This window comes from Chinchilla lanigera, unplaced genomic scaffold, assembly GCF_000276665.1.
Source record: "Chinchilla lanigera isolate Chin_1 unplaced genomic scaffold, ChiLan1.0 scaffold00180, whole genome shotgun sequence".
Taxonomy (NCBI): Eukaryota; Metazoa; Chordata; class Mammalia; order Rodentia; family Chinchillidae; genus Chinchilla; species Chinchilla lanigera.
This window is the reverse complement of record NW_004955581.1, coordinates 1318052-1344166: the sequence shown is the minus strand read 5'-3', so window position 1 is coordinate 1344166 and position 26115 is coordinate 1318052. Positions and strand designations below refer to the sequence as shown.

The 26115-nt window shown below is 43.2% G+C and overlaps 1 protein-coding gene across 8 annotated transcripts; it reads right to left on the bottom strand.

The window, feature by feature from the left end:
• Nucleotides 1–121: 121 nt before the first annotated feature.
• Nucleotides 122–24149, bottom strand: LOC102002971 (butyrophilin subfamily 1 member A1-like). Of its 8 annotated transcripts, none has more exons than XR_001232489.1 (11): nt 23898–24149; nt 23632–23779; nt 14868–15215; nt 10683–10964; nt 8359–8475; nt 3998–4018; nt 3736–3756; nt 3623–3649; nt 3492–3518; nt 2222–3376; nt 1912–2004 (listed from the first exon to the last, which is right to left on the bottom strand). XR_001232489.1 is itself a non-coding variant. In XM_013509761.1 (11 exons), exons 2-10 carry the CDS (start codon nt 23696–23698, stop codon nt 3306–3308), a joined length of 981 nt encoding a protein of 326 aa, XP_013365215.1. In that variant the 5' UTR covers nt 23699–23779; nt 23898–24149; the 3' UTR covers nt 1912–3189; nt 3273–3305. The 8 variants fall into 8 exon arrangements, 7 of the variants coding, with proteins under 7 accessions (XP_013365210.1, XP_013365211.1, XP_013365212.1 ...); XM_013509761.1 differs by having other exon boundaries at nt 1912–3189; nt 3273–3376; XM_013509762.1 differs by having other exon boundaries at nt 1912–3182; nt 3273–3376.
• Nucleotides 24150–26115: the final 1966 nt, after the last annotated feature.

Genomic DNA, 26115 nt, shown 5'->3' with positions numbered 1-26115 from the left:
CTAGTCATGTCAGGTCAAGAACTCCAGACAGGTGGACACAAATAGGATGAATCCTTTGCCATATTTTTTCAGCATAGCTGTGATAATTACATTACAAATGTAATAGCAATTTTGTGCTACTTTGAAATCATATTCAGTTATATAAATGTACTAAAGTTTATTCAAAATTCTTAAGGAGAATTGAGAACTTTTTCAGTGTTTAGAAAATCGTGTAGAAGCTGCTATAAAATTTTTATGCTGACTTCTCCATTCATGTTCCAGTTCTCTACAGCACAAAACTTGAGCTAGAGATGCAGGTCATAGGATGATTGTATATTTAAGAGAGTCTTCTAATCACATTGCCATGGTGTCTGTAGCATTTTACGGTCCCACCAACGATGTGTGAGAGTTCAGTTTTCTCTGTCTTCCTGAGTTTTGTCTATAATTTCCCCAGGATGGAACATAAGTGGCATGCAGAATTTCATGGTTGAAATACAATGGAGACAAGATAGCACTGGCTTGGGTTCTACTCAGTATTCCCAGTTTATGCTGCCTTTTGCTTCAGAGGAGAGGAAATGCGCTTGAACTGAGATAATTTGTCTTGACATTTATTGAAGAAACTCATGAATATGTGAAAACTAAAAACCTTATAAAAATGTTAAATTCATAGAAGCAGAGGATAAAGCACTGGTTACCAGAAAATGGGGTGAGGAGGTAATAGGAGAACAAACGCCAAGGCTGCAAACTTAGAGGACGGACGTGTTCTAGAGAATCCATATCCAGCATGGGAGGTGATGGCTCTCTCAGTCTGACCAATAGTGGTAAGCATTTCACAGTGTGTGCATATCTCAACATCAAATCATCTTTTATGTACTTTATGTATATCACCATGGCCAATTAAATATTTTAAAATATAAAACAAGATAAGAAAATTTCAAAGGCATATTGGGCTATACATGATGTTTCCACACATAAATGTCTGCTAAGGTCTTGTTGATAAGATTTAATTTTACTCAGTTTGTTGCTATCCCACACACTCAGGATCTTAGCACATTCATTTTATCATAAACATGGTCAACGAAATAAGCACATTTGGTTTTACCAGTCAAGAGACCATGGTTAGTGGTGAAATATAAAATTACTGTCACTCTGTGCTAAAGCATGGTGAGAAATGCATGGCGATGATATATTGAGGGAAGCAGCCAACTCTTTCCACAGTTTGATGTTCAGAAGAGGGAGAATAGAAAGAAGTTGCATTTCTCAAAGCTGACAGGGATCAAAGGAAATATATTAAGGGGAAGCTTGGCTGCAGGGTTGAGCAGTAAAAATTGGCAAGTAACAGGGCTTATACTTCATTTTCTCTTGGAGGAAGATACCACCAGCCCTGACAATGCGCATCCTGGCTGGGAAGCTGTGGGCTGTCCTGGTCCCTGGGGATGAGTACTGTGCAAGGTCCTTTAGATGTGCTCTAAGGAGGACCAGATTCATCTGGTGGTGGCACTGTGGGGATGAAAAGGCCAGGATAATGTCCTAGAGAGGGAAATCCAGTAGAAAAACATGGCCTCAAGGGCTGAGTGAACTTGCCTTTGAAAGTATGGAGTACAGTAAATTGCTCCACATCATAGAAAGAGATCAATCCTTGCTCATATTGCAAAAAAATCCCCACTGTCACAGGAGGTGCTACAACCTTAAAATCATATCGGGGTAGAGAAAAAGCCCGGTAATTATCATGAGCCCTGTCAATGGTCCAAAAACCATTCTGGGGATGAACACCCCCATAATATAGTTTCTTGTTGGCCAAATCCGAGCACACTCCTATTGTCCACCTTTTACTCCCTCCTACATCCACCTCCCAGTAATGGCTTCCGCTGGAGAAGCTGTTCAGACCCAGCACAGCTGGGACAAAGGTAAATCTTCCAGGGATTTCAGGAACAACTCGCTGTTCTGACCAACATTCAACACGCTTCCCACCTTCTGACACCAAGAGCTGAGGGTGGGCAGTGTCTTCATCCAGAACTATGTCTTCTGCAAAAAAGGAAGAGACACATTACCCATAGGCCTTAAGAAAAGAGCTCTCAATTCTGTGAGTGCTGTCAAAGGAGGGGTGAGGACACAGCACAGGGATGCAGGAGTCCTTTCCACAGCCCACGGCCCACGAATCATGCCACATGTAGATGTGGAGATCTTTACTTTTGGAAGAACTTCCTTAAAACAGCAACTTGGGCCTGAGTTGCACTCTCACCTCAGTTTCTGAGGACACGGTTGGTAGGAATGGGGGGCATGGGGCCAACACCTGGGAAAGGTGTTACCAGTGTCTGATGCTCATGGTGCTTCCCGGGTTCTCACACAGGACACCGCATCCACGGAGAGAGGAAAACTGCCACAGAGGGAGCAGGAGACCACGGGACAGCAGCACAGAGCAGCGTGGTCAGTGTGTTCATGGGGAGGAACCCGGGGAGGGAGGAGAGCAAGGGGAGGAGAGGAAGGAGGGAGCTGGAGAGGAGCAGGGCCAGAGGGCGAGGACTGCTGGGCTGGGGAGGGTGTGTTTAGGGTTGGACCTTTGTTAGGCAACAATGGGGAAGAGTGAGATGCTGAAGACTAGAGAAAATGAGGATTCCCAGCTACATATGAAGGTTTCTGTGAAGAAAGAAAAAGTAATACAACAGCAAATGGAGAAATTCAACCAATACCAGTTATTATTGTTAACTGCTTTTTTTTAAAGAAGAATAAAAGCCATCAAATGTGCACATGGAGAGAGAGCCTGACAGACCTGGAGGACGCCATGCTACAGAAGTCTAGGAGGAGGAGGGGAAACGTTTCCATATTCAAGAGCCTTTCGTGGCCCCGAGGTGCTCTGGTGCTGATGCCCCTGGGTCAGGGAGATGAAGCCCATGCTCCTAACTGGCACAGACCCTGCCCTGGCACTGAGGTGAGTTCCCTGCATCTGTGCTCTGCAAGGTGCTGTGTGCGGATCTGGAATCCTTCAGGACCCTGGTTTTACAACCTGCTGCTACTGGGAAGGGTGGGATTTTAACAGTGGAGCTTGATGAAAAACCCTGGGTCAGCAGCACAGCCCGTGCAAGAGAACTGGGCTCTCCACTCCTCTATTCTTCTTGGCCACGTCGTGAATTGTTCTGTTGGGCTCCCACTCTGACCTGCACCCCTGACACAGGAGCAAAATCCACAGCATCAACTGCCAGGACCTGAAATCTCAAGAAACATGAGCCAATGTAAAATTTTATGTTTTACAAATTGATATGTGAGGTATGTGTTAAGGCAATGTAGATATATACCTTGTATATTTACGTAAGAGTTTTTTTCACACATCATCTCCCACCTTCAGTGTGCTGGTTCTCACATAACCTCAGGTGTACATATCCAGCATCAAGCCGTCCTCCTAGTTCACACACGTCTTACAGGTTATTGGGCCAAGCCTGTCCTTTCACACTAGAATCCCACAGAGCTGAGGTGGCAAACATGCAGTCACTTTAAACTGTGCCCTTTGCAATTACCTGCAAAATGTCGAGCTTCCTTCAGATCTACGAACAGATGGAGACATAAAGTCAGCGGAGCGGTTGGGCAGGCAGGGCTGCTGTGGGTAATGGGTGTGGGGGTCAGTGGTGAGAGTCAGGACTCTACTTACAGTTCTTCACAGAAAGTTTTCTTTGTTCTGCAAAGAATCCACAAAGGAATAAATATTTTGATGACACAAAGACTGAATTTTCAGTGTAGTACTGGAAAGAAAACAGAACTTACCAAGTTCTTCAGTGATTCTCTCTAAAAAAAAAGGCAAAGAAATATTAATTTTTGAAACTCAAGAAAAATGTTTCTGGCCTTAGCCTCTATATATTCTGTAAAATATTTTGGAATATTTGTTCAGCTTTCTGGAGTTGAAGGCAAAAGGACAGAAAGGGTCTATATACAAAATTTACTTTTTCTGTAAACACACAGAGGTATAAATATTTTCATGATACATGGACTGACCTTTTACTTTAGCATAAGAAAGAAAACAACTTACTGTGTTCTTTATTGATTTGCCCTAAAAGAAAAATGCAAAAGAATGTTAATTTTTGAAATGCCAAGAAAGTTGTTCCTAGCCTTTGTCTTCATAAAATTTGTAAAATATTTGGGAACATCTGTGCAACTTTCTGGAATTTAAGGCAGGACAAAGGTCCAGTTGTCCTGCATTTCCACATGGGACACCACTGAACTTCTTAAGAATATGACAAACAGTAAGGCTGGTATTATTTGAGGCCTGCAACTATCATGAGCAGCTTGTTACTGCTAACTTATCTCTCCATTAGTTCATTTTATGTCTTTACCACATTCTTGAGTTTACTGCAAATATTTCCATCTCCTCAGCAAACATTGACTGGTCTAGCAGGTGCTGCCTCTGCACAGGGACCTCATGATGATCCAGGTGCAGTCTCTGCTCTCACAGGGCGACCTCTGCAGCCTTTATTACGGCCCAGTGCAGTGAACAACGTGGATTACAGAACCGAAAGGGACCTGGGCACTCCTGCAGAGGGATTTCTATTTCTGTTTCATCACAAATATTGCTTCTTAGAAGAAAAATATGGTCATATACCTTTAAAAATCAGAGAGAACAAGAAACATTTCACTAGTTTCCTTTACCTACATATAACCACTTGAGGTATCTTACACATAAATCCAGAATATTTTTATTCCACAACAAAAACATTCAAAAAAGCTACCACACTGTTTGTCATTTTCACTTTAATGGTAATTTTAAATACTTCATATAAAAATCTGCACTTTTAAAGTATTATTGAATAGTAAATATTTTTGGTATTAGTAATGTACATAGAGCTCATCTTTTCTGGGCGTTTGCATAATAAAGTTTCCCTTATTATGATAAAAAGAAAAACACTTAAATTTTTCATCAGCTAAAACATTAAGATATGTAAAAAGTGGTCTTGTGAGTCAATAAAAGTGCAGACTTAAGTAGTCTCTGAATATAAAAATCAAAGACAAAGCAATAAATTCAAAAAGGAATAAAGCATAGATATATCTTCTTGGTCCAATGTCACACAAGACCTGGTCCCGTTATAAACAGGGCTGTGCTGTGCAAGAGATCATTACTGGAGGAGAATTAATAGAAGATCAGATGTGGGAGCTGAGAATGAGCTGGATCTCCTGTCAGGGAGTGGACAGTCTCCACAAATGCCCAGGCCAGAACAGGGCCACTCCCTCTGCCCTCCTCCCTACTCATCCCTCTCTGCTCCATCTTGGATTTCCCGCCAGGCTCTGACTCCAGCCTCACCAAAGCACTAAGAAGTTTTCCCTCCTCCCTCCACCGTCTCCTTACAGTTTTGAGTCTCCTGCAATCGCTGCTCCCTCACTGAACTCTAATTCACAAGTCCGTGGATGCCCTGGTGCAGTCACGTTACAGCCCAGACCATGTGACCATAGTGCTGCCCTCTCTCCACTCAGAACCCGGCAGTGCTTTGGACCACTTTTAAGATAAACAAGAAAACCCTGCACATGGCCTGCAGTGATCCTCACGGTCTGCCCTCTGTCTGCCTCATCATTCATCTCTCCTGCTAGTACCTCTCTATCTTTCATGGTTAATATTTACCATGTTTTAGCATCAGACATAGGAGAAGGCACTAATTATACTTAACTATACCATCATTATAAAGTACAGTTTCCCTTATATGGGATTCCTTTGACACCACAATAAAACTATGAAGATTATGAAATAACTTTTCCTGAATAGAAATTGTTACATATTACTTATTTATGCAAAAATAGTTCAATGACTTCCTGCTCATAACTATGGTTTTATTGTATGGCGAATTGAAATTTCCTTTCTCAAAAGTAGTATTAATTCAATTCTAGAAAAAAAAACTTTAGCAGAATTATTGCAAATGGAAACATACAATTGAGCAGATTTTCATATTGGGATTAATGTGGTCGATGATGAATTCAGTCTGGATGGGTTTTTATTAGGTAGGTTGATTTAAAGAATATTTATATTTAATCAGTTGTGTGTCTATGGGAAAAGATCTATTCAGCTAGAAAACCTGAAACTGTGATTTAAAAGTTAGAGAAGAAAGACAACGTCCCAAACATCATCATACTGGCAGCCAGGTCCACAGTCCGAATTTTCCTGACGTCTACAATGGCAGAGGTGATTCATAAACTGTCTGAGAGGCTTTTGATGGTGCTTTTCTTTCATTTTGTTTTAAATGATGCTGTCCACAAGGCTGTGTGAGCCCGGAGAAGCTTGGCTTTGGGAGAGCGGAGAGAGAGCAGGACCAGGCAGCAGCTTCCTCACCCCAGAGGGAGTAGCCTCACCAGGACCAGCGGGGGACAATGGTTCAGGGCCATCAGCAGCTGGGCTCAGGAGAAGCTGGAGTAGCCTGGGGATGGTTGCTTGGTGTGTTGGTTTGGGCCTTATTTTGCAAGGGGGAGCAATATAATACAGGATACATATTTTATAAGGCTATGTATAATAGTCACCCAAACAATGATATGCAAAAGAGTGCAGGAAATCTGTTTACAGCCTAGAGCCAATAACACTTGGATAAGCAGGGCACAGCTCTCTGCAGGGCGTGGAGCCTCAGTGGGGACACCGTGTGGGAGAAAAATTGTCCTGGGCCCCCTCGGAATGGGGCAGGAGCAGCTCTCTGATGTGCAGACCAAGGGGAGGTGCACTTTGGTATCTACACTCACTGAAAATTTATTTCACAGGAAAATGTAGAATTTAAGGAGCAAACTGACCTCATTCCATTGACTATGGTGAAAGAACCCTGGACCACATAACTAGTGTTTGATGCTGAGTTGTGATTGCCTCTGACCCTGGGCTGTGATGGAAACAGGAGCACCTGTCCTCCCCCCAGGGTCACAGAGTTTGCCCAGAGCGTTTCCTGGGCAAAGACCCCACTGTCAAGTTCATAAACTCATGTGTGGATTTGGATTCCTAAAGTAAAGTAATCCATTTCATTATAAAATGCCAAACTAATACTACATTTCTTTGAGAGTTCATATGAAAAGCAGTTTGTAAATTGCAGTGAACAGAAGGCTCTAATAAGATGAACATAATTATTTTGTTACTCCACGTGTATAAGTTAATGACTTATGACCATGTGATACTAGTAATATAATAAACTGATCGCTTCATGTGATTAGCAAAAAGTGAAAGAGAATGATCTGAGAAGAACTACTTTTAAAGAATCTTACCTAAATAGCAATTTAGTATATTTCCTGCATTATGTAATTCATAGAGAAAATATTTTCCAAAAACTCTTCTCACTAAATATTTGACAAAGTACGACTATACTCCTCCCAACTACACAGCCGTGAGAATGGGTTTGTAGAGTGGTCAGAAGCCCACTGGCTCCTGACAGGGAGCAGCCTCATGAGATCTCAGCTTCAACCTCCCAGACCCCGTCCTCACAGAGATTTCAGGGTCCGATTGTGCAGCCTGCGAGTCCCCTCACACTTCCATCCGGGTCTGCTACATCCGCTCACCGCCCAGGAAGTTGATAAAGTCGGGCAGGCAGGGGCTCCAGGGGAAGGGCAATGGTTTGTGTACATGAGAGCGAAGTCAGGGTGACTTTTAGCCTGCTCATGGTCTGTCACTGTGCTTTTTCGTTTGTTCCACCTGATGGGGCTGAATCTTGTGGTCTCCGTAGGTCCCCTCACTCCTCTATTTTCCCCTTAACTCAGGCGGTGCCTGGCCGCTGTCCAATGCAGCTCCACTGGGCGGCTCTGGCCACGGCTGCTTATCTGGACACGGTGTTCCCCGAGGAGCCAGCAGAGGCTGACATTCAGGGCAACATCACATAAAAGAGTAATAAAAGACATGGGAGATTTTGTGAAAATTGGGTGTCACATGACGCTTATCCATAATCCATGAAAAGAAAGAATTCAACTTTCCAAAGAAAGAAAAAAATATAACTAAGAACCACTCTTGCTCTTAGCTGATATTTGTATGTGAGCCAGGCCTGAGCCAGACACTCAGTGGACACTGAACCGCCCACTGGTAGCAGCCAGTAAGGACACCTGGCCCCGCACCACCGCGGCACAGAACTCCATGCCATGTGACCCTCAGGGACTTGTGTCTCTGGGTCTGCAGAGCACTTGGAACCTCCAGGATGAGGTCACCAAGGCCCTGTGGGGGAAGCAGGGTCAGTCCAGAAAGAATCAAGAGGAGAGAGGTGGGGAAGAGGGAAAACACTGAAAATGCCCAATGAGAGTCAAGAATGTGCAAATCAAAGAGTTCTTCCTCCTCAGGGTTCTTCCATTAAATTTTAAATGAACAAGATTTTCGAAGTTCACTATAGACTTATACATAACTATGGTTCCATTATCCCTCCACAAATGAGTCAACCCACACTATTTTCCCTTTACCTTGGGCTCTGCTAGATCTCAGGAGGAGAACTCCAGTGATCATCAAGGTGACGGCCACGAGCACCAGGAACACAGCCAGGGCCACTGTCCAAGCACTGGCCCGGGGGAACAAGGCCTCTGAAAAACAGAAAACAGCTTCTGAGACCCAGCTGGACTCTGGCTGGCTTGGCTACTGGGCTCCAGCCCTCGGGGGGTTTCTCCAGGGAGAGAGCAGGGCAGAGACACCGAGCCTCACCGTCACTGTGATTCTCAGGAACTCAGGATCTGAGGGTCTCCTGCGTCCTTGCTTCCCCCAGTGTGTGAACCAGGGGGTCTAAATAATTTGGAAGATTCAGAGTATTGCTCAATAGAGAAGCTATTGTAACAGATATTCATGCATCTACCATCCAGGCTGAATACTGTATTTAAATGAGTAATGTGCAGAAGTGTTCATGAATACAAGCGCACTGAGTGCAGAGAGACTCTTCCCCTCACTCTTCAAGGGAACTTGCCCCGGTCCTCTCTGTCCAGTTATTCCCACCTGTCCATAGCTGTGAGCCCAGCCTTATGTGAGGACACAGGTGGAGATGTTCTACAACTAAAATGGGGATGTGGACTGGTGTCAGAGGATAAACCACGTAGACGTCAAGTCCACGCCTCAAAGGCAATTCCAGCTCACAGCAAGGATTCATCTAAAAGGTCAACTGTGGTAATTTAATTTTTTTTATTTTTTGGTTTTTCTCTGGTACCGGGAACCGAACTCACGACCTTGCGCTTGCCAGGCAGGCGCTTTGCCGCTGAGCTAAATCCCCAGCCCCCAACTGTGGTAATTTAAACTTGAGAAAACAAATGAGTATGATGCCAGGGTTTATCTATTTGGTGATGTGAGCCCAAAGGAGAAACAAGAACACTCTCATTCAAGAACAATCTTCAATCCATAATTTAAAAACAATTCCTACATGCTAATCAGCTAATCAGATAGTTGTTGTTTAATTACTTAAGCAAAATTAGTTCAAATTATATAAATATGAAGATGTGTTCTTTATCTACCTCACGCTTTATCATACAGGTTTCAGGAGTCTTCTGGCGTTAGGATTAATAACAATTATATTTCATAGCTCCAACTTTTGATTGTTTTGAAAATACCTGTAAGTCTCTATTGGCATGAAAGTCTAACTACAGCATGTTAGCTACTGTAACACCCAAATTTTGTTTTTCTAAGGCTGTCAATAAAAACTTATTCCTCTGATACATAATTTTCCCTTCATAATTCCAACTTTTAAAGCAGTCTTTTTAATTACCTTTAATGTAAGTTACCAAACTAAATCACAAAATGACATTTTTTAATTCCAACAGACATTAATTTCTATGTCAATTTGGAAATATATATTTGGCATTAATTAATTTACCAACTTGTGGGGATATTTAAGAATTAGAACACAATATCTATAACAGTTTATACTCCACTTGGGGATACAGAAAAATACAATTCAGAATAAACAGGGGAGCATAGAGAAGCACTTAGTGCAGGCCGAGCTGGGAGTGGCTCCTAAAAAGGGTGCAGGTGTCAGGACCAGTGAAAACAACTCCTGTGGGAAGACAGAAGGGGCCCAGCAGTCAGTGCCATGGGTTTGGTGGTATGTGAGGTGGGGTGGGAGATGGTGGAGAAAAGGAAAGAAACAACAGCTGAGGCTGGAGAGACAAGTGAATAGTGCAGTTACAGGCTCCGTAGTTCCTCCGAGACTGAGGAGAGCAGTCACGGAAGCTGCGGGGAGCGTCGGAGCCACACGGGGCTCCTGGGAGCGGTCACTGCGGACGGAGCACAGCGCAGACTTCGGCGTGCAGCTCTTCTCTGCCCTCGGATGCCTGACGTGACTCACTGCTCACGACGGTCTAATGACACAGACAGCGGGGTTATTGCTGTTCAACAGCGGACTGGACAGACAGTGGCCAGGACTTGTCCAGTGTCACCAGGATAGCAGTTGGCAATGCCAGGACTTCAATTCAGTGTGACACAAGGAGGAATAAACTTCCTGTTGTTATACAGGAGTCTCCCTTGGTGAACGTCATCTGACAAGTTTGGAATGAACTTCAACATATTCCTCAAAATCGTCTGTTACACTTACATGTTTTGCTTATCCATGATAGCATTTCTTATGAAGTGAATTAATGGTCTACTGTTCAAAAATAAAAACTAGTAAAAGAGGTATATTCCACTAGTTTTCCAAGTAAGAGCTGGAAATGGATGCACTGGACCATTCTAGTACTTTTTCAATCAGGACCATCGCTAGTCCACCTCCCCCTCAGCACTGACATCACACAATGCGGGCTCTGAGGAATCTTACCGACCACTGACAGATGCGCCTCCTGCTCCTCTCTGAGCACAGGGTTCCTGATTGAGCAGGACACATCTGCTCTTGAGCTTTCCTCCACTGTGACAGAGCTTTCCACGTGGGTCAGGCCATCATCTTGTAGGGACGTCCTCAGAGAGTCAGGTGCCAGAGCCCACCCTCTTGAGTCCCTCCACTGGAGCACTGGCTCTGGGTACCACCCTGAGGACGAACAGGTCATCTTAATGCTCCCAGTGTGTGCAGGCTGAATGTGGATGTGAGGAGGGGTACCTGAGGCTGGAGGAATCACAAGAGGAAAATAATGCATCTTTTTGAGTTTACAAACACGTCAAATGGATCAGTCAACTGAGGCTTACTAATGAACCTCTATGAATCCCAACTCTGTGTTTCTGAAAATTGAGTCACAGAGATGCTAGACATAAAGTATTTTCCCTGCACAATGAATTAAATAAGTGAAATTAACTACGCCAGCACTTAGCAAAATATGCAATACCAAGCAGTCCTGTATCTTTTATTTCCTTTCCCTCCTTCCCTTGGAGGTGTTATTTATCCTTCCATCTGATGACTCCTGAGCTGTGTGCTGAAATCCTCTGTTCTCTAATTGGAGCTGAGAGATGCAGATCACATGGCATCCCATGGTTTTTTGTGTAAAATACACTTGATTTCACAGCACTCATTTAGCTCTTCTTGATCTGCAGCAGAACTCTCCACAGGAACCTGTGACGGGGACAGTCCTGGCACCGTGGTCCAAACTATCAGACACCAGCAACATGTGTGTGTGGTGTGTGTGCAACATGGTTGATTGAACTAAAACCAGTTACATTTTACTGAGTATCCATTCAGTTTCAATGTTCAGAGCAACACACAACTGAAACATTGTATTGGGGTGGCACGTTTAAATACACATCCTGTGTGTGTGCACGCCTGAGCTAAGCACCACATAGGTCCAGTGTGCCTTGTACATATGACTGCACTTATACCTGGACCAAATTGAAAATACTGATGGATGTGATGTTTAGAAAATACTGATGGATGTGATCACTAGACATGCCCTGAGCATCTTTTAGCCAGTGACCCTGAGAGAAAGGCAGGGAGCCATCCCATCCAGCTCTACTTCCCTGCACAAGCTTGGCTTGGGGTCCTCCTCAAAGTGCACAGGAAGGCTTCCCTGAGTGGAGCTGCAGCCTCAGAATGCAGGAGTGGAGCCCTCTCAGTGTCCACTCTCCCACTCTAGCCTCCTTGTTTCTTGCTCCTCATAGCAGCATTAGGTCACAATGATGCCCAGCATGCAGCAGAGCAGTGCATACAGCAGATGCCTCACCTGCTCCAGTGCTGTGCCTGTCTACAGGACTGGTCTCTTGTAGGGAGGTGGGGAGAGGAAAATGCAGCCAGGAGCAGGAGTGGAAGCTGCAGCGCTGAGCTCTGGAGAAGAGCAGCCCTGCTGAGGGCAGCACAGCGTCTCCTTGAGGGGAAACAGTGAGGAGGGGACAGAGAGAGGCTATGGGTCCCTGCAGAGACCGCATTTCCAGGGGGAACAGATTCCTGACCTGGGCTTCACTGTGCTCCTCCAGGAGGATGGGGCAGACTAAAGAAATGAGGACCAGTAGTCACGCAGCTAAGACAGCACAGCTCCTGAGAGATGTTCATGAGATTCAGCTCTGGACAATCAGCACAGGGCTTCAGGTGTCCATTAAGATGTATGCATATGGAGGAAGAAGATTGGATGAGCATAGGACATCATTTCTGTAGTGTTTCATGAGAGGAAAGGCAAAATAAAACTGAAATGTTTCCCACATCCTTAAAAACAGAGACAATTTCCTGGAGAATGTAGAAAGAAGACACCAGTGAATTTAGGGACTTTCTTTGGAAAAACATTTGGATTCTGTGCAACATATTTGTGATTGCTTATTATTTGAAATTTGAATATTAAGGACAAAGTATAAAAATTTACATATGAAAACACAGTGTTTGGCTACAGGGTACAAAGTGAGAATACTGAAAAAACTAGGATTGCAAGTAACTTGTTTTATGTGTGTTCCAGGCAAGGATCAAACATTTCTAATTAACTTGATAACCAAGGGATGCCTGGCAATAAGAACAGTCCTTGATCCTGAATGCCACAGGACCACAACTGAGCCAATGTCTCTCCTTCTCTCCCTTTCCTCCAGAGATTGTGGGTGATCATCTGCCAGCAGCAAGAGGATATTCAGAGGAGCTCTTCTGCCAAGGAAGAGGAGAAAATGTAGAGGAATTGCTCACTTCAGGTAAGATTAGGGAGATGTGTAAAATGCAACAAACAGTGCAAAATTTTGTAAAACTACAACACCAGATATGGCTATAGCAGTATGAGCAGTGCATCTGTTTAACAACAATGCAATGTCACATTTCAACAAAATGATAAAAAAGAGGTAAAAGCAAATGCCAGTGGACAGGTTTCCTGTTAAAGTTTCATAAAAAGAAAAAGATTGCACTGAGTCAATAGATAGCAATGATACCATCTGTGCCAGAAGAGAAGACTTGGGACAGGACAAGTCTGGCTGCTGCAAAGGAATGAAGGAAAGCTCTAGAAGACACAGTAGAGGAGCTGGCCTCAGATTCAAAGTCACTCATGAAGTTTTTTCACTTACATAAGTAAAGATTTATTGGACACTGGTGGAGACCACTATGAAGCAATGCTGAGCAAGACAAAAATTAACCAGTTGCCTTTCCCTGTTTACTTTTGAGTCTGTCCAAAGCCTAGGACTCTTGTCTGGAGATTGGGGTGGACTCATAGTAAGTGAACCACTGTGAAGCACTAATCCCTACTAAGACCTGTAATGGAGGATGAAGATGGAAAGCTTCAAAGGATAAGACAAGGTCACAGCCAAGGAAACCTGGCTCCAACCTTAACTAGATACACTGTAGCCTCAGGCAGCTCATTCCTGGGTGGATTAACCTAATACTTTACTTGGAGACATCCTTGAGTGGTTCCTGCCCTTGTTCTGATAACTAACTAAATAGGCTGCCAAGAGAAAGTCTTGGTCTTAGTCCCGACAGAATCTCAAATTCTATGAGAAGGTTTTGATCCTCCAGGGCCCTAAAATCATTCTATTTGTCTCCTTATTTAGCCTTCACCATCCAGTCATTGGGGAGATTGTGGACCTGATCAGTCTGCAGTAACTAAGGGATAGTACTAACCTGACAGGACACAGTTGCACAAATTCTGGAAGATGATTGCAGTGCCTCTAGGAAGGGATGTGTCGGGGTCTCCCCAGGTGTCCCCACAGGAGAGTGAAGATGTCACCAGAAGGTGAGGCAGGGTGAGTGAGGAGCAAGGTCAGATTCACCCAGCCCTACAGGTGCCTGGGCGAGTGTGTCTGGTGGGTGCTGGTCCTTCACGTGCAGTGGGTGCCTGTGGGGCAGACCCCAGGGAACCTGCTAGAAGATAGGGGTATCCTAAGACCAGACAGGGGCTGACATCTGCCCCAGGACCACAGAGATTGGGTAGAGACAGGTACTGTAGTGCTCAATTGATTGGGTCAATTTGAGAAGTTTAGAAGCTCTATAGCAGCCTGTAATTTGAAGGGCATAAACGAGAAATCAAGAAGGAAGGGCTACCTTCTGTTCTCCACCACATCAAGAGCTCCAGTCTTCACCTTCGGCTTGGATGTCATCTCCTGGCTACTACTACAGACTCATTACCTTCTCCATAGGATCGCTCAGCCTCAAAACTAGACTCTTACTCTTCTGCAGAGATCTGAGTCCACAGGGTGACAGAGGAAGAGCTGGCAGAGCACATGTGATAAGAAGGAGCACATCCAGTATGTAAGGAAGTGAGATGTAGAAACCCAGGGTTTGAGAGTGGGCTGCCCTGTCCTTCCTGTCCCTGTGTAACTCCTTCTGGGTCTAGCAATTGAGAAGGAAATTACTACACTGAGATATGTTCTGAGAAGCTTGGAGTGAGAACACACTGGCTTTTACAATCAAATCTGGCCTTCAGGAACTATACTGGCAAAGAAAAACTATATGAATTTTTTCAATGGAAGAACAAATACTCTACAAAGACTAGGTAGATGAAATTGAACTCTAACACCTCGCATTCAATTGTGGTGTTTATGCAGATGCAGCCTCATTTTCCACACATACAGTTGAGTCCTGCTTGCATAAAGAAAATACCAATTCAGCATTTTCAGTGCTCACCTGCGACACGCAGCTCAAACTGTGCTTGGCTGAGCTGTGCGGATCTTACAAAGACGCAGCTGTACTGCCCTTCATCTCCAGGGAGGACGGGATGGATCCTCAGGGCCACCTGGCCGTGGGTGATGTTCTCCCTCAGGAGCTCTGTCCTCCCTTGGTACATGGGACTCTGCTGCTCCGTGTGGTCCCGAGAATCCCTGTACTCGTGCACCAGTACCGATTGGTGGTCTCGGTACCATCTGATCTCCATGTTCCCAGCATCCATGGGTGGGCTGAGGAGGCAGGGAAGTACAGCTGCTCCTCCCACCTGGGCAGTGACTGGTGATGTTGGTCCCTTCACTTGGAACTGCCCTGGAGGTGATTAGGAGGAGAACAGAGTCATTGCAGAGAGTGTGTCAGGCAAGGTGATGCCTTTCTGGCAAAACAGGAATGAAACCACATTAGCTACATTTATGAGCTTGGACAATTGATGAACAGAGCTAAAGTAGGAGGTGCAGGTTCACATTTACTCTAAGAGATCCAAGGGAATTAGGCTAAATTTTCAGTAGTCACATAATCTTAGGCTAAATTAAGTTTTCTCCAATTTGCTTAGGATTATAAGTCAAATTCATATGAAGCATTGTATTTAATTGTGATCACCTTGGGTGTTTCAGAGCATTATTTTCAGATGAAAAATTTGTATCAGTCAGCACTTTAATGCCTTATGAAATAACACATAATAATAGGACATAAAATAAATATTTCAAAAGGGTGTCAAATATTTTATTGCTTTAAAGCATATATTACTCAATGTCATATAATTATATAAGTCAACTAAATGTGATCACATTAAAGCTAATGTTTTTCTAAGCAAAGGGTAGAAAGACATTCTCTATTCTCAATTTAGAATATTAATACCTGTGTCTCCATCAGAATTCTCAGACCTGTGGGCTATTACATGGACATTTTATTACTCTGTATTCCACATCTCAACTCAGGCACCAGCAATATGGGCCTGGTTCTTATCCCTTCCCCTGTGGGACAGCAGAAATTCTAGTCAAATAACAAATCTCCTGAACAAGGCAAAAGTTGGAATAAGACATTCAACATGAATAACTAGAGGAAAAGTCACATCAAGAACTGCGAAAGATCCACTGAGAAAGAATGATCTGGAAGATTCTACAACACTGACTAGAGGAAGAATCAAAGCAAAGAAGCTGAGAAAAGATCTACTGAGAAGGTAAGATCTGGAAGATCCCACACAGCTGAGTTGAGAAGGAGCCAGGTTGGAGAGACTCAGAGAATATCAACAAGAAACACAAAGGAGAGCGGACAAGATGGCGGAGCAATGAGCTCGAATAGCTCTGCTCCTCCGGGACAAGGGGTCTGAAGTCTGTAGAAGAAAACAGTGGGAAGGACATGCATCTCTGTCCTGAGTGACTTTCAGTGGTAACGGTGGTGAGTATCTGACTTACAAATGACTAAGACACAGCCCTGCAGAGCAGGCTTGGCTGGAAAGACATTGTGGGAAAGGGCTGGGAGTCTGAACTTCAATCCTATGGGAGCCCTCTGAGGACTTCATTCTGCCAAGGCCCCAGGGTTGGGGAGGAAAAGTTAGTCACTGGAGGCTGTTGGCAATTGGACAGCAGATTGTGGTGAGTCCTGCTGAAAGGCAGGGACTGGAGATCACCGTCCTGGGACCAGCAGTGACACACCTGATTCAGCCCGAGCTACTCAGCAATGGAGGCTCACATCATTTTCTCATTACTAAAGGGAGATGCACAACAGGGCCTTGTGGTGTGTTCTCCCTAACCCTGAGAGACAGCACTGGAATGGATTAGACTCTTACTGCTGCAGTTGAATTGACTGCCTAGCAATCATCCTGACTCACTGGACAATTTAATGCTTGTGAACTTGTCTGCTGCATCACCCTACCATCACATCCAGGGAGAGGATAGAGAGAGTTTCTTACCCAAGATCTCAGGTGGGATCAGACTTTGCAAAAATGCCTGCATCCTGGCAGAAAGAGGTCCTGAGTCTGAGTTAAGCCTGGCTTCTCTGTGAAGGGGGCATAGGTGTCACTGGTGTGTGAACACTCAGACTAGAATTAGGCAAAGAAACTGCTTGGGAATCACTTATTCAAGGGCTCATTGGAATATCTCATCTGTGTTCATAAGAGTCATCTTGTTGTTTTAACTTTCTTACATCCCTTGAGTTACTTAGTAACATGATGTTGTGTTCTTTGTAGTTTTATGGGCGTATTACATGGATACTCTCATATATTTGTGCCTTCATTGGCTCTGATTTTCAAAGATATCTAGGTTCTGGCCTTTGTCTAGAGAAAAGACAAGGAGAGGACAGTAATTTCAAGGACTATCAGAGATAAGTGTAAGATTGAATCTGTGGATGTTGTTATAAATTGAAGCAATTCTTGTGCCAAAACACAGAGACAGAGTCAAGACCACTTAAAGTATATAACAGAAGTAATAAACAGTAGAAGTGGACACACAAAGGTAAAAATTCTTCATGGGGGACAACAACCTACTTAAAAGTTCCATATAACCACACATTTTCCTTACTTTTCTAGTAACTCCTGCCCCAAAAGGGGAGGAGAAAAAGATACAGGGGACATATATCATTTATATATACATATATATATTTATTTGTAATCAAATAAATACATATACAAGTAGGAAATTGGGGAAGTAGAGAAATAGATCTCCTAAACACCCTCTAGGTCCCCCAAGGCAGGGCAAGGGGTCATAAGTGGAGAATAAAATAATTACCAAATAACAGAAATGTATGAAAAATTCTTAGAAGAGATGAAGAAAATAGATGAGTTCAAAGAGGAAACTAACCAAGAGTTTATAGCACATACAATCAATGTGCCCACTGTGAAACTGGGGGAATAAGTAAAATTGGACAAGCTAACCAAAACAGCTCAAAATTTGAATGAGAATTTCAACAAGAACATAGAATCCTCAAAAACACTCAGAATGCAATAGCTGGATGGAAAAACAGTGTAGCATTCATTCATTCCAGAATATCTGATGTTGAGGACAAAAGAGTGAATTATGATAAAGAGCTCAAAAAAGCCAACAGAAAATAAGAAAACAAGAGAAGATGCTCCAGCAGGTGCTGAATGACAACAAGAAGGTCAATCTAAGGCTACTTGGAGTTAAGGAAAATGTAGAAATGGCCCACAAGGAGTCACCAACATACTTACAGAAATTATGGAAGAAAACTTCACAAACACTAGAAAAGATTCTAATATACAAGTAAGTGATGCTTATAGGATTCCAAACATTTACAATGAAAGCAGAAATTTACCAAGGCACATCTTCATAAAATTCACAAGCATACAGCAAAAAGTCAGATTTTTAAAGGCAGCCAAGGAAAAATAAAAAATCCCATATAAGGAAAAACAATTAGAATCACATCAGAGTTCTCAGTGCAAAACCTGAAGGGCAGAGGAGCTTAGAAAGAAGTATTTTGAGAACAGTACTCTAAGAGCAAATATCTTTCGATCCACATTAATTTACCTAGCAAATCTATAGTTCAAAATAGATAGGGAACTAAGGTACCTCCATGGAAACACTAGCTCAGAAGATGTATGAGTGCTAAAGCAGCTCTAGAGAAAACACTCACTATTCTCCACAGAAACAACAAACTGGACACACCTACAAGTACAGAGGAAACTAGTGAGGTCAGTGGATAAACAACATCAAAAAACAGCCAGAAAAGTAAAACAAATGATACACCAACAAAGGAGGCAATGATAGTAAATAACCAGCACATCTCAGTAATACTCTCAGTATGAATGGCCTCAACTCTCCAATCAAAAGACACAAACTAGCAGAATGGATCAAAAATCAAAATTGAACATGTCTTGCATTCAAGAATCTTACTCAATCCAAAGATACATTCATAGACTAAAAATTAAAAGATGGAAAACAACATTCCATGGAGCAGGACCCAGAAAATAAGCAGGGGTAGCAATTCTAATATCAGGCATGTTACATGCCAAGTTAAAATGGATTAGAAGACACAAACAGCATCATTTCATATTTAACAGAGCAGTTCAACAGAAGGATAACACTGATCAGCATATATGCATCATACTGGAGCATCTATCTTTATAAGCAAAAGTTGCTGAAATTCAAAATCAGATAAATATTAATACAATCATAGTAAAGAATTTTAACACACTGCTTTCACAGAGACAGATTAACTAAGAAAACCAATAAAATATTTCAGAGCTAAAATACATCCTCAAATCCTCAATATGGATTTAATAGATGTATACACAGCATTCCAACCCTCTTGAACAAACTATGTATACTTTTTAGTAGCACATGTTACTTTTTCCAAAATAGATCACAAACTAGTCCACAAATGCTGCTTAAGGAAACATGAATATCTGAAACTCCTCTAAGCATATGATCCAACCACTGTGCAATTAAAATAAAAATCAATGAAAGAAGAAATTTTGGAAAAAGAAAAGGCTCTGGAAAAATTAACCGCATAGTCCTAAATAAGCAATGGGTCACAGACAAATCAAAGGAGACATTTTAAAAACTGTGGAAGTTAATGATAATAATGCACAACTCAAAAAACTCTCAGTGACACTGTGAAATCAGTTCTAAGAGGAAAATTCATCACAATTTATCACATTAGGAAAAGAGAGCAGGTCTAGATAAATACTATGAGAAATCTTGAGATCCTTGAGGAAACACAGCAAGCCAGCCTTAATCAGAAACTCAGAAGGGACGTAATAAAGATGAGAGCAAAAATCAGTGAAGCTGAGACTGAAAAAACTGTGACAAAATCAACGAATCAAAACCTAGTTCTTTGAAACAATGAATGAAATAATCAAGCACTTAGCAAGACTCACCAAGAGAAAGAGATAAAAGACTATGATCAATGCAATTAGAAGTGACAAAGGTAAAATTTCAACAGACACTGTCACATCCAGAAGAAAGTAACTACTTTGAAAAACTATACTCCAAAATATTAACCAATTTTAAAGAAATGGACATTACGGACACATACAAACTACCAAAACTAACCCAAGAAGATACAAATATGCTTAGCAATCAAACATCAAGAAAAGAAATGGACTCACTAATAAAGTATCAAACAACTGAAAAAAGCCTGGGACCTGATGGATTCACAGCTTAGATCTACAAAAACTTAAGGATGATGTATCACAGTGAATCTCAATCTCTTCAAATAAACTGAAAGTGATGGAGTGCTCCCAAGTTCATTTTTGGAAGCCAATAGCACACCAATACCAAAACCAGATAAAGACTCAACTGAAAGAGAGAGCAGGCGGTCTGGGCGGGTGTGCAGCTGGGGCCCTGGGCAGGCACTGGGGCTCATCTGCTGCCTACCCTGCACTCGCTCTGCAGCTGGGTCAGGACTGACCTGCAGTACTCCACACAGGGCTGGTGCTGAGGAATTCCAGAACTCGGGAGTGTTAGGAAAGGACTAAAGGTTACCCAGCAGCCACATGCACACCCAGAGATCTTGTGCCAGTTATGACACACAAGGGACAAGTTACCACTGAAGTTAAACTCAAGTGTCTTACAAACATCAAATGCTTAATCACACATACTGATCACAATGAAAAGGAAACCCACACACACAGCAAATATTACAAAATCCATGGATAACATCCCAAGTTGGAATCAATCAGCAATTGAAAATTCCCAACTATGCACTCTGAATGGAGAACCATGCATAGGAAGAAGGGGGAGCATCAGGCTCACAGGGAGGGTGACCTCAAGAGATCCACACATGGGCTCATAAACAGAGTTGGGAGGCCTTCTCTGAGAGCTCTGGAATATAAATATTTTAGAGCCCTCCTATGCACAGGTCACTTTATAGTGTATATTTCATAATTCAGGAGCAAATTTTCAACTTTACACACTGTCGTCTGAAATTCATGGCGTAGTACTTGACGCATTGCTACAGCAAAGGCTTCAGATTGGATCACCTGTGAGCCTGTATTGCAGTTTATATCTAGAAGTCCTCATGAAGCCCCATTGGATCATAACCAGGACCCTGTGGTGGCTGCGGGGATCACAGGGCCATCACAGCTGACTTGCTGTCAGGAGGCAGAGGGTATGAGAGACAGTCACTGTGAGTGTGACACGGGAAGGCTGTGTCTCCAGGCTCCTCTCTGGACTCTGCTTCTTGTCTCACAGGCCTTGAGCGCCTCCCCTCCCCCAGTCTCCTCTCGGCCACCTGTGCTGCATGGCGACCCCTGGACTGCAGCCAGAAATGTGAGCAAATATAAACCTATCCTGCTTTAAGTGGAGTCAGGTGTTGTGCCCCAACAGTGAGAAAGCAACTAAGGCAATGGCTTTTTTTACTTACAGGGAAATGTAGCACAGCAAAACAACAGTAAACCAAGATAAAGATTCAGAGAATAGGGATTTCTACACAGGAAAGCAACAAAGGAAAAGTCCAGACTGGTGCATAGTTTAAGAAGTTAGTGGAAGAGAATTCTATGAATAAAATACAAAGTTTGAATATATGAAACATATATCACAGAAACATAGGACAATGCTGAGACACTCAGGAGCAACAGAACGTATTGCCACCATGGAAATGAGAAAACCAAGGCCAATGCCAGCTTCAGGGAAAACGCAAGGTTCTCCAGACAGAGAGCCTGGGTGAGCTCCCTGTGTCACTGTGGACACAGCTCCATGGTTAGGGAAAGGCTGAGTGTGAGTGAGACCTAAACCTGCGCTCAGCATGAGTAACTGTGAAGGAGGAAGAGAGAAGAGAGAGGAAAGGATAAGCAGAGGTCGGCTCTCATCTGGGAAGTCCCTGCTGGAGAGGGAAAGGTGATGTGGGCACCATTCATGTGTTTAGGAGCATGGAAGTGCAGGAAGCAACACCCAGAGCAGACAGCAGGGAATCTGAGGAAATTTTAGGTTTAAAATTCATTTTTAGTGCTATTTCCTTTTTCAAATATTAATGACAAAAAGACGAGCAAAATAAAAAGAAATACTGAAGAAAAGCAAAGTCAGTTTGGCAGTGAAAGTCTTCCACACAGTTAGGATTCTGTAGGCCATGTGGACACAGCGAAGCAGAAAGATGAATGTGATTCCACTTCCCTGGGAGGAGTGAAATGTGTGAAATCCCTGGAGCAGCACGTCTCCCTGGGACCACGCTCCAGGGAATGTGGTAGAATCTGAGCTGTAGGCACAGTGTTTAAATGGAATTATTTTCTTGAGAACTTATTTTAAAATGAGAGCAAATATCCCAATAAAATTAATTATAGATCATTTAAAATTTAAAAACAAAGGTAATTCACAGGATTTAGCTTTTTAATACTATGTTGTAGGAGAAAATGCTCATTTCTATAGATTTATCTAACATTCTGAGCATATATTTCACATTATTATTTCATTTTATCATTTCTTTCCTGACTATTTTCAAAGCCAAACCTTCTAAAAGAAAATTACGGGGTCAATGTGTTTCCACAAATTTAAGACAATTTTTATTTTTCTTTGTTTCTTTTTCAAGTTAGAATGATTTCCAATGGACAACACTGGATCTCAGCAGAATAAACTTGACTCTTTTTATTTACTTATTGACAGTATTGACTTTCTATTTTTGTTCCAGTTTTGTTGAATAGAAAGTCCTTAAACAAGCCTAACTGTGCTTTTTTAAAAAAGGTGAATAGGCTAAGTAAGCTTTTTCTCTTGTTTTACAAATTCCTTTTTCAAGTTTGAATTCCTAGCGGTTTAGTAGGTGAAGTATTCTGGGAAGACAGCAGAGCTAGTTTTATAACGCAAAACCATCCTGCCTGTTTTGCCAAAGTATGTTTATCCATTTCATGCTCACTAGCATGTATTTCATTAAAATATAGACTATCTGTTCAGATGTCCTGATATTTCACTTTCACTTTGGGTTTTTCCTTGCAGTTGAACACCACATTTATTTCAGCCACACCCTCGCTGCAGAGCAGGTATCCAAAATCAGACCACCTTCCCTGTCAGGAAGGGTATTTAATCTGATCAATTTACACTCTTTATAAACCTGAAGCACTTGTGCAAAGAATTCAAAAATGGATCCCAAACCTTTCAGAAACGACAACTACAGATTTGTATGCACTTGTGGCTCCCCTTTTTACAGCCTAGTGTGAAATAAAAAGAAGAACGATGTATGAAATAATATCTTTTTAAAAAATGGAAAACAAATCAAAGGTCCTTTGAAAAGTTCCACGGTGGTGTGGGCTGAGCTTGGCCCCGGGCACAAGCCCAATCCCGGTGCCCAGCAGGGGCAGCGCGTGACTATAGGGAGATTCACACAGAGTCCAGAGCCAACTTCAGAAAAAACTGTTTTCAGAAAACGGTTCAAGGCAAAATAATGGAAAAATATGGAAACAGGGTTTTGCATTTGGGCAGGGAAAGGAGAAAAAGAAAATTAAGGTATGTTGTGTCCATGAACTGATCTTCCAGGACAGTTGATATTATAATGTACTGTAACTATGTAAAAATACAAAATAAATTTTAAAACTACAAAAAGTTGAAGGGCAAAACTGAAAAGAATTGCTCAAAAAATGTTATTTGAACATCTTAATTTGTAGTGTATTAGTAAAACATGAGCGCGAGGAGCTGCAGCAGTCTTCCCTCAAAAGTGAGGAGACAGGGAGGGAAGGAGGGCGGAGAGGGCGCCCAGGGGAGGCCCAGACCTCTGGGGCAGCGCAGGCTGAGGCCTCTGTGCCCGGGGAGCGCAGCGGGGTCCCGCCCGCCGGCTCCTCCTCACTCACCTGCGCCTGGCCAGGGCAGCAGGAGCCAGAGCAGGAGGGGCCTGAAGCTCGGGGCCCGGCGCTGCATCCCGGCGGCTCAGGGTGAGGTCGGGCCCTGTCCTCGCTCTGTCACAGCCGTGGTCCGGGTCGGTCCCCTGTAGTCACTCTCCTGTGGGAAAAGGGGAAGCTGAGTCCTGGACAGAACGCCTAAGTGCAGGGGAGTGGAGCAGGGTCGGTGTTCCCTTCCTCCGTCATTTATAAATGCAAAATCAAAAAATAAGCAATACCAATAAAAACCCACAGGCCTCCCAGCAATTCTATTAACAAATGCAGCTAGGGAGCTGCTTTCTTCCCTCATGGCCTCAGGAACCCAGAGAAAATGCCGATCCCCACACACTCAAGTTTCTCTGCTTGAAGTGCTGTGTGGTCCCAGATCTCTCTGACGAGGAGTCACCACACAGGGACGCGTGGGCGGAAGCGCAGCAGAAGAGTTACTCACATTCCGGAGGGGCAGCTGCCAGCAGGGCCCCCAGGGAGCCGCCCCAGGGCAGGAGACGGCGGTTGGGTCAGAAGCAGCCTGTGCCCGTGCGGAGGCGGTCGGCTCCGTCTCACCCTGCGGACGGGCTCCTCTGAGCGAGGTCCTGGGCTCTGGGCACAGGTCCGTCCTCGCTGTGTGGTGGCGGGTGCCAGGCACACAGGGCAGGTCTGAGGGGGCCTGATAAGGAAAGTGCTCGGGCGCGGACTTAATCAGCTCTTCACGAGCTTCAAGGGACCGGCCTCTTGCCCGAGCCTCAAAATAAATAAATACAGCACTTTTTCTTTAAAAGAAGCTATGATATTATTAGTACCTTGATGTCTTAATATTGGTTTTAAGTCCATTTCTTGGTATATTTAGGTGATGTGCATAGTAGAAGAAATTTTACAGAATAAGAGTAAAGTTACTTTAAGTGGTGAAAATAATATTTTCTCTTGGGCATGAAAAATAAATCCTAGTACAATTAGTCTTTGTGGGTTTGCTGCAACAATGTTTTTAAATTTTATGCCATTTTCCAAAAAAAAACAGACATGAAATTTTCACAGATCATAATTATTCCCACAGTATGAGGGATACTTTTTTTAGGCTAATGGCACCTCCATGTGTTTCTCACATTAAATGAGTAGGTTTGAGTCATGCTGTTGGCTGTTATGAGCTCAAGGAGTAGATTGGTTGATGGTTCTCTCCGGAGAGAGAGAGTAAAAACCAACATGAGGCTTAAAGAAAATACTACTCTCCATTGACTTTTAGAATAGCCAGATTTTAATGACCTTCGTAGGACTTTACTTTGGCAAGGGGGTACAAACGAGCACATTTTAGGAGACAGTATGCAATATAGTAAGATAATACCAAAGCAAACTGAGAGCTCAAGAAATAAAAGATTCACTAATAAGAAAGAAAAGAAAAAAAGGTCAAATTTTCCAGTACATGAGGAAAATCAGGCCATGGGGTCATCTGGAATAAGGTTTAAGTGTTTGGGGTAAAACCACGTCCCAGGCCATTGTCATGAAAGAAGCCCTGGTATCTGTCTTAGAAAGTCTGTATGAAATGGGATTGCTGTGAGCCATGACTGTAGCTCTGTGTATAATCAAGCTGAGACATTGGGAAAATTGGAAACGATGTCTGATGTGGAGGTTCTACTTCTCTGTATCATTGAAATCAAGAAACGCTGTGAGGTGAACACAGAGTCTGTAGCTGAGGCTGAGCTCAGGTGCTCTCCTGCGTCCGGGCTGTGTCTCGTGAGCCTTCCTGGGGGGCCTGTGACTCCTGTGGGGCTGAGGCTGCCGACAGCCTGGTGGTGAGTTCTTCAGACCCTAGGAGGGACACTGGAGACACTCAGTGGTACAGGGCCTCAGGACTTAGCAAGTTCGGTGGAAAGAAGGACTCACTGACAGTGTGGGTCTCCCCACTGCGAACAAATCAAAGTCCCCAACCCACCAGGAACCAGAACAACGGTCCCAGAACGTGAGCAGCTGCATTTGTCAGTCTTCTGCTGTCTGATCAGAAGCTGCTCCGGCGTTGTTATTATTATCAAAGGAGATTGGCGAGTTTCCTCGTGTGGAATACGATGCTGTTTTCATTATGGCCTTTGAAAGTGATTTTAAATTTATTAAATAGAGTTACTTTTCTGCTGTCTATGACCTACAGTGTCTGGGGAACTGGCACCAGAAAAACGATCACACCACGTGGAAGGAATCAGGGGTGACATCAATGAAGTGATCAACAATGTATTACCTGAATATCAAGAAAGGCTGTGGCATGGTTGAAGTTCAGGCTGAAGTGGGCTCTATATCTGATGGACAGGGTCCTGGGCTACTGGACAGTCTGTGTTTCTGGGTCCAGAAGTACCTGAGTGCATGGTTTAACCACATGATGGGTGGAATAAGTTTCAAAATACAAAATCACATGAAAGAGTATTAAAGTCGCTCATATGTAAAGAAAATGTGTTTACACATGACATATAAGAAAAT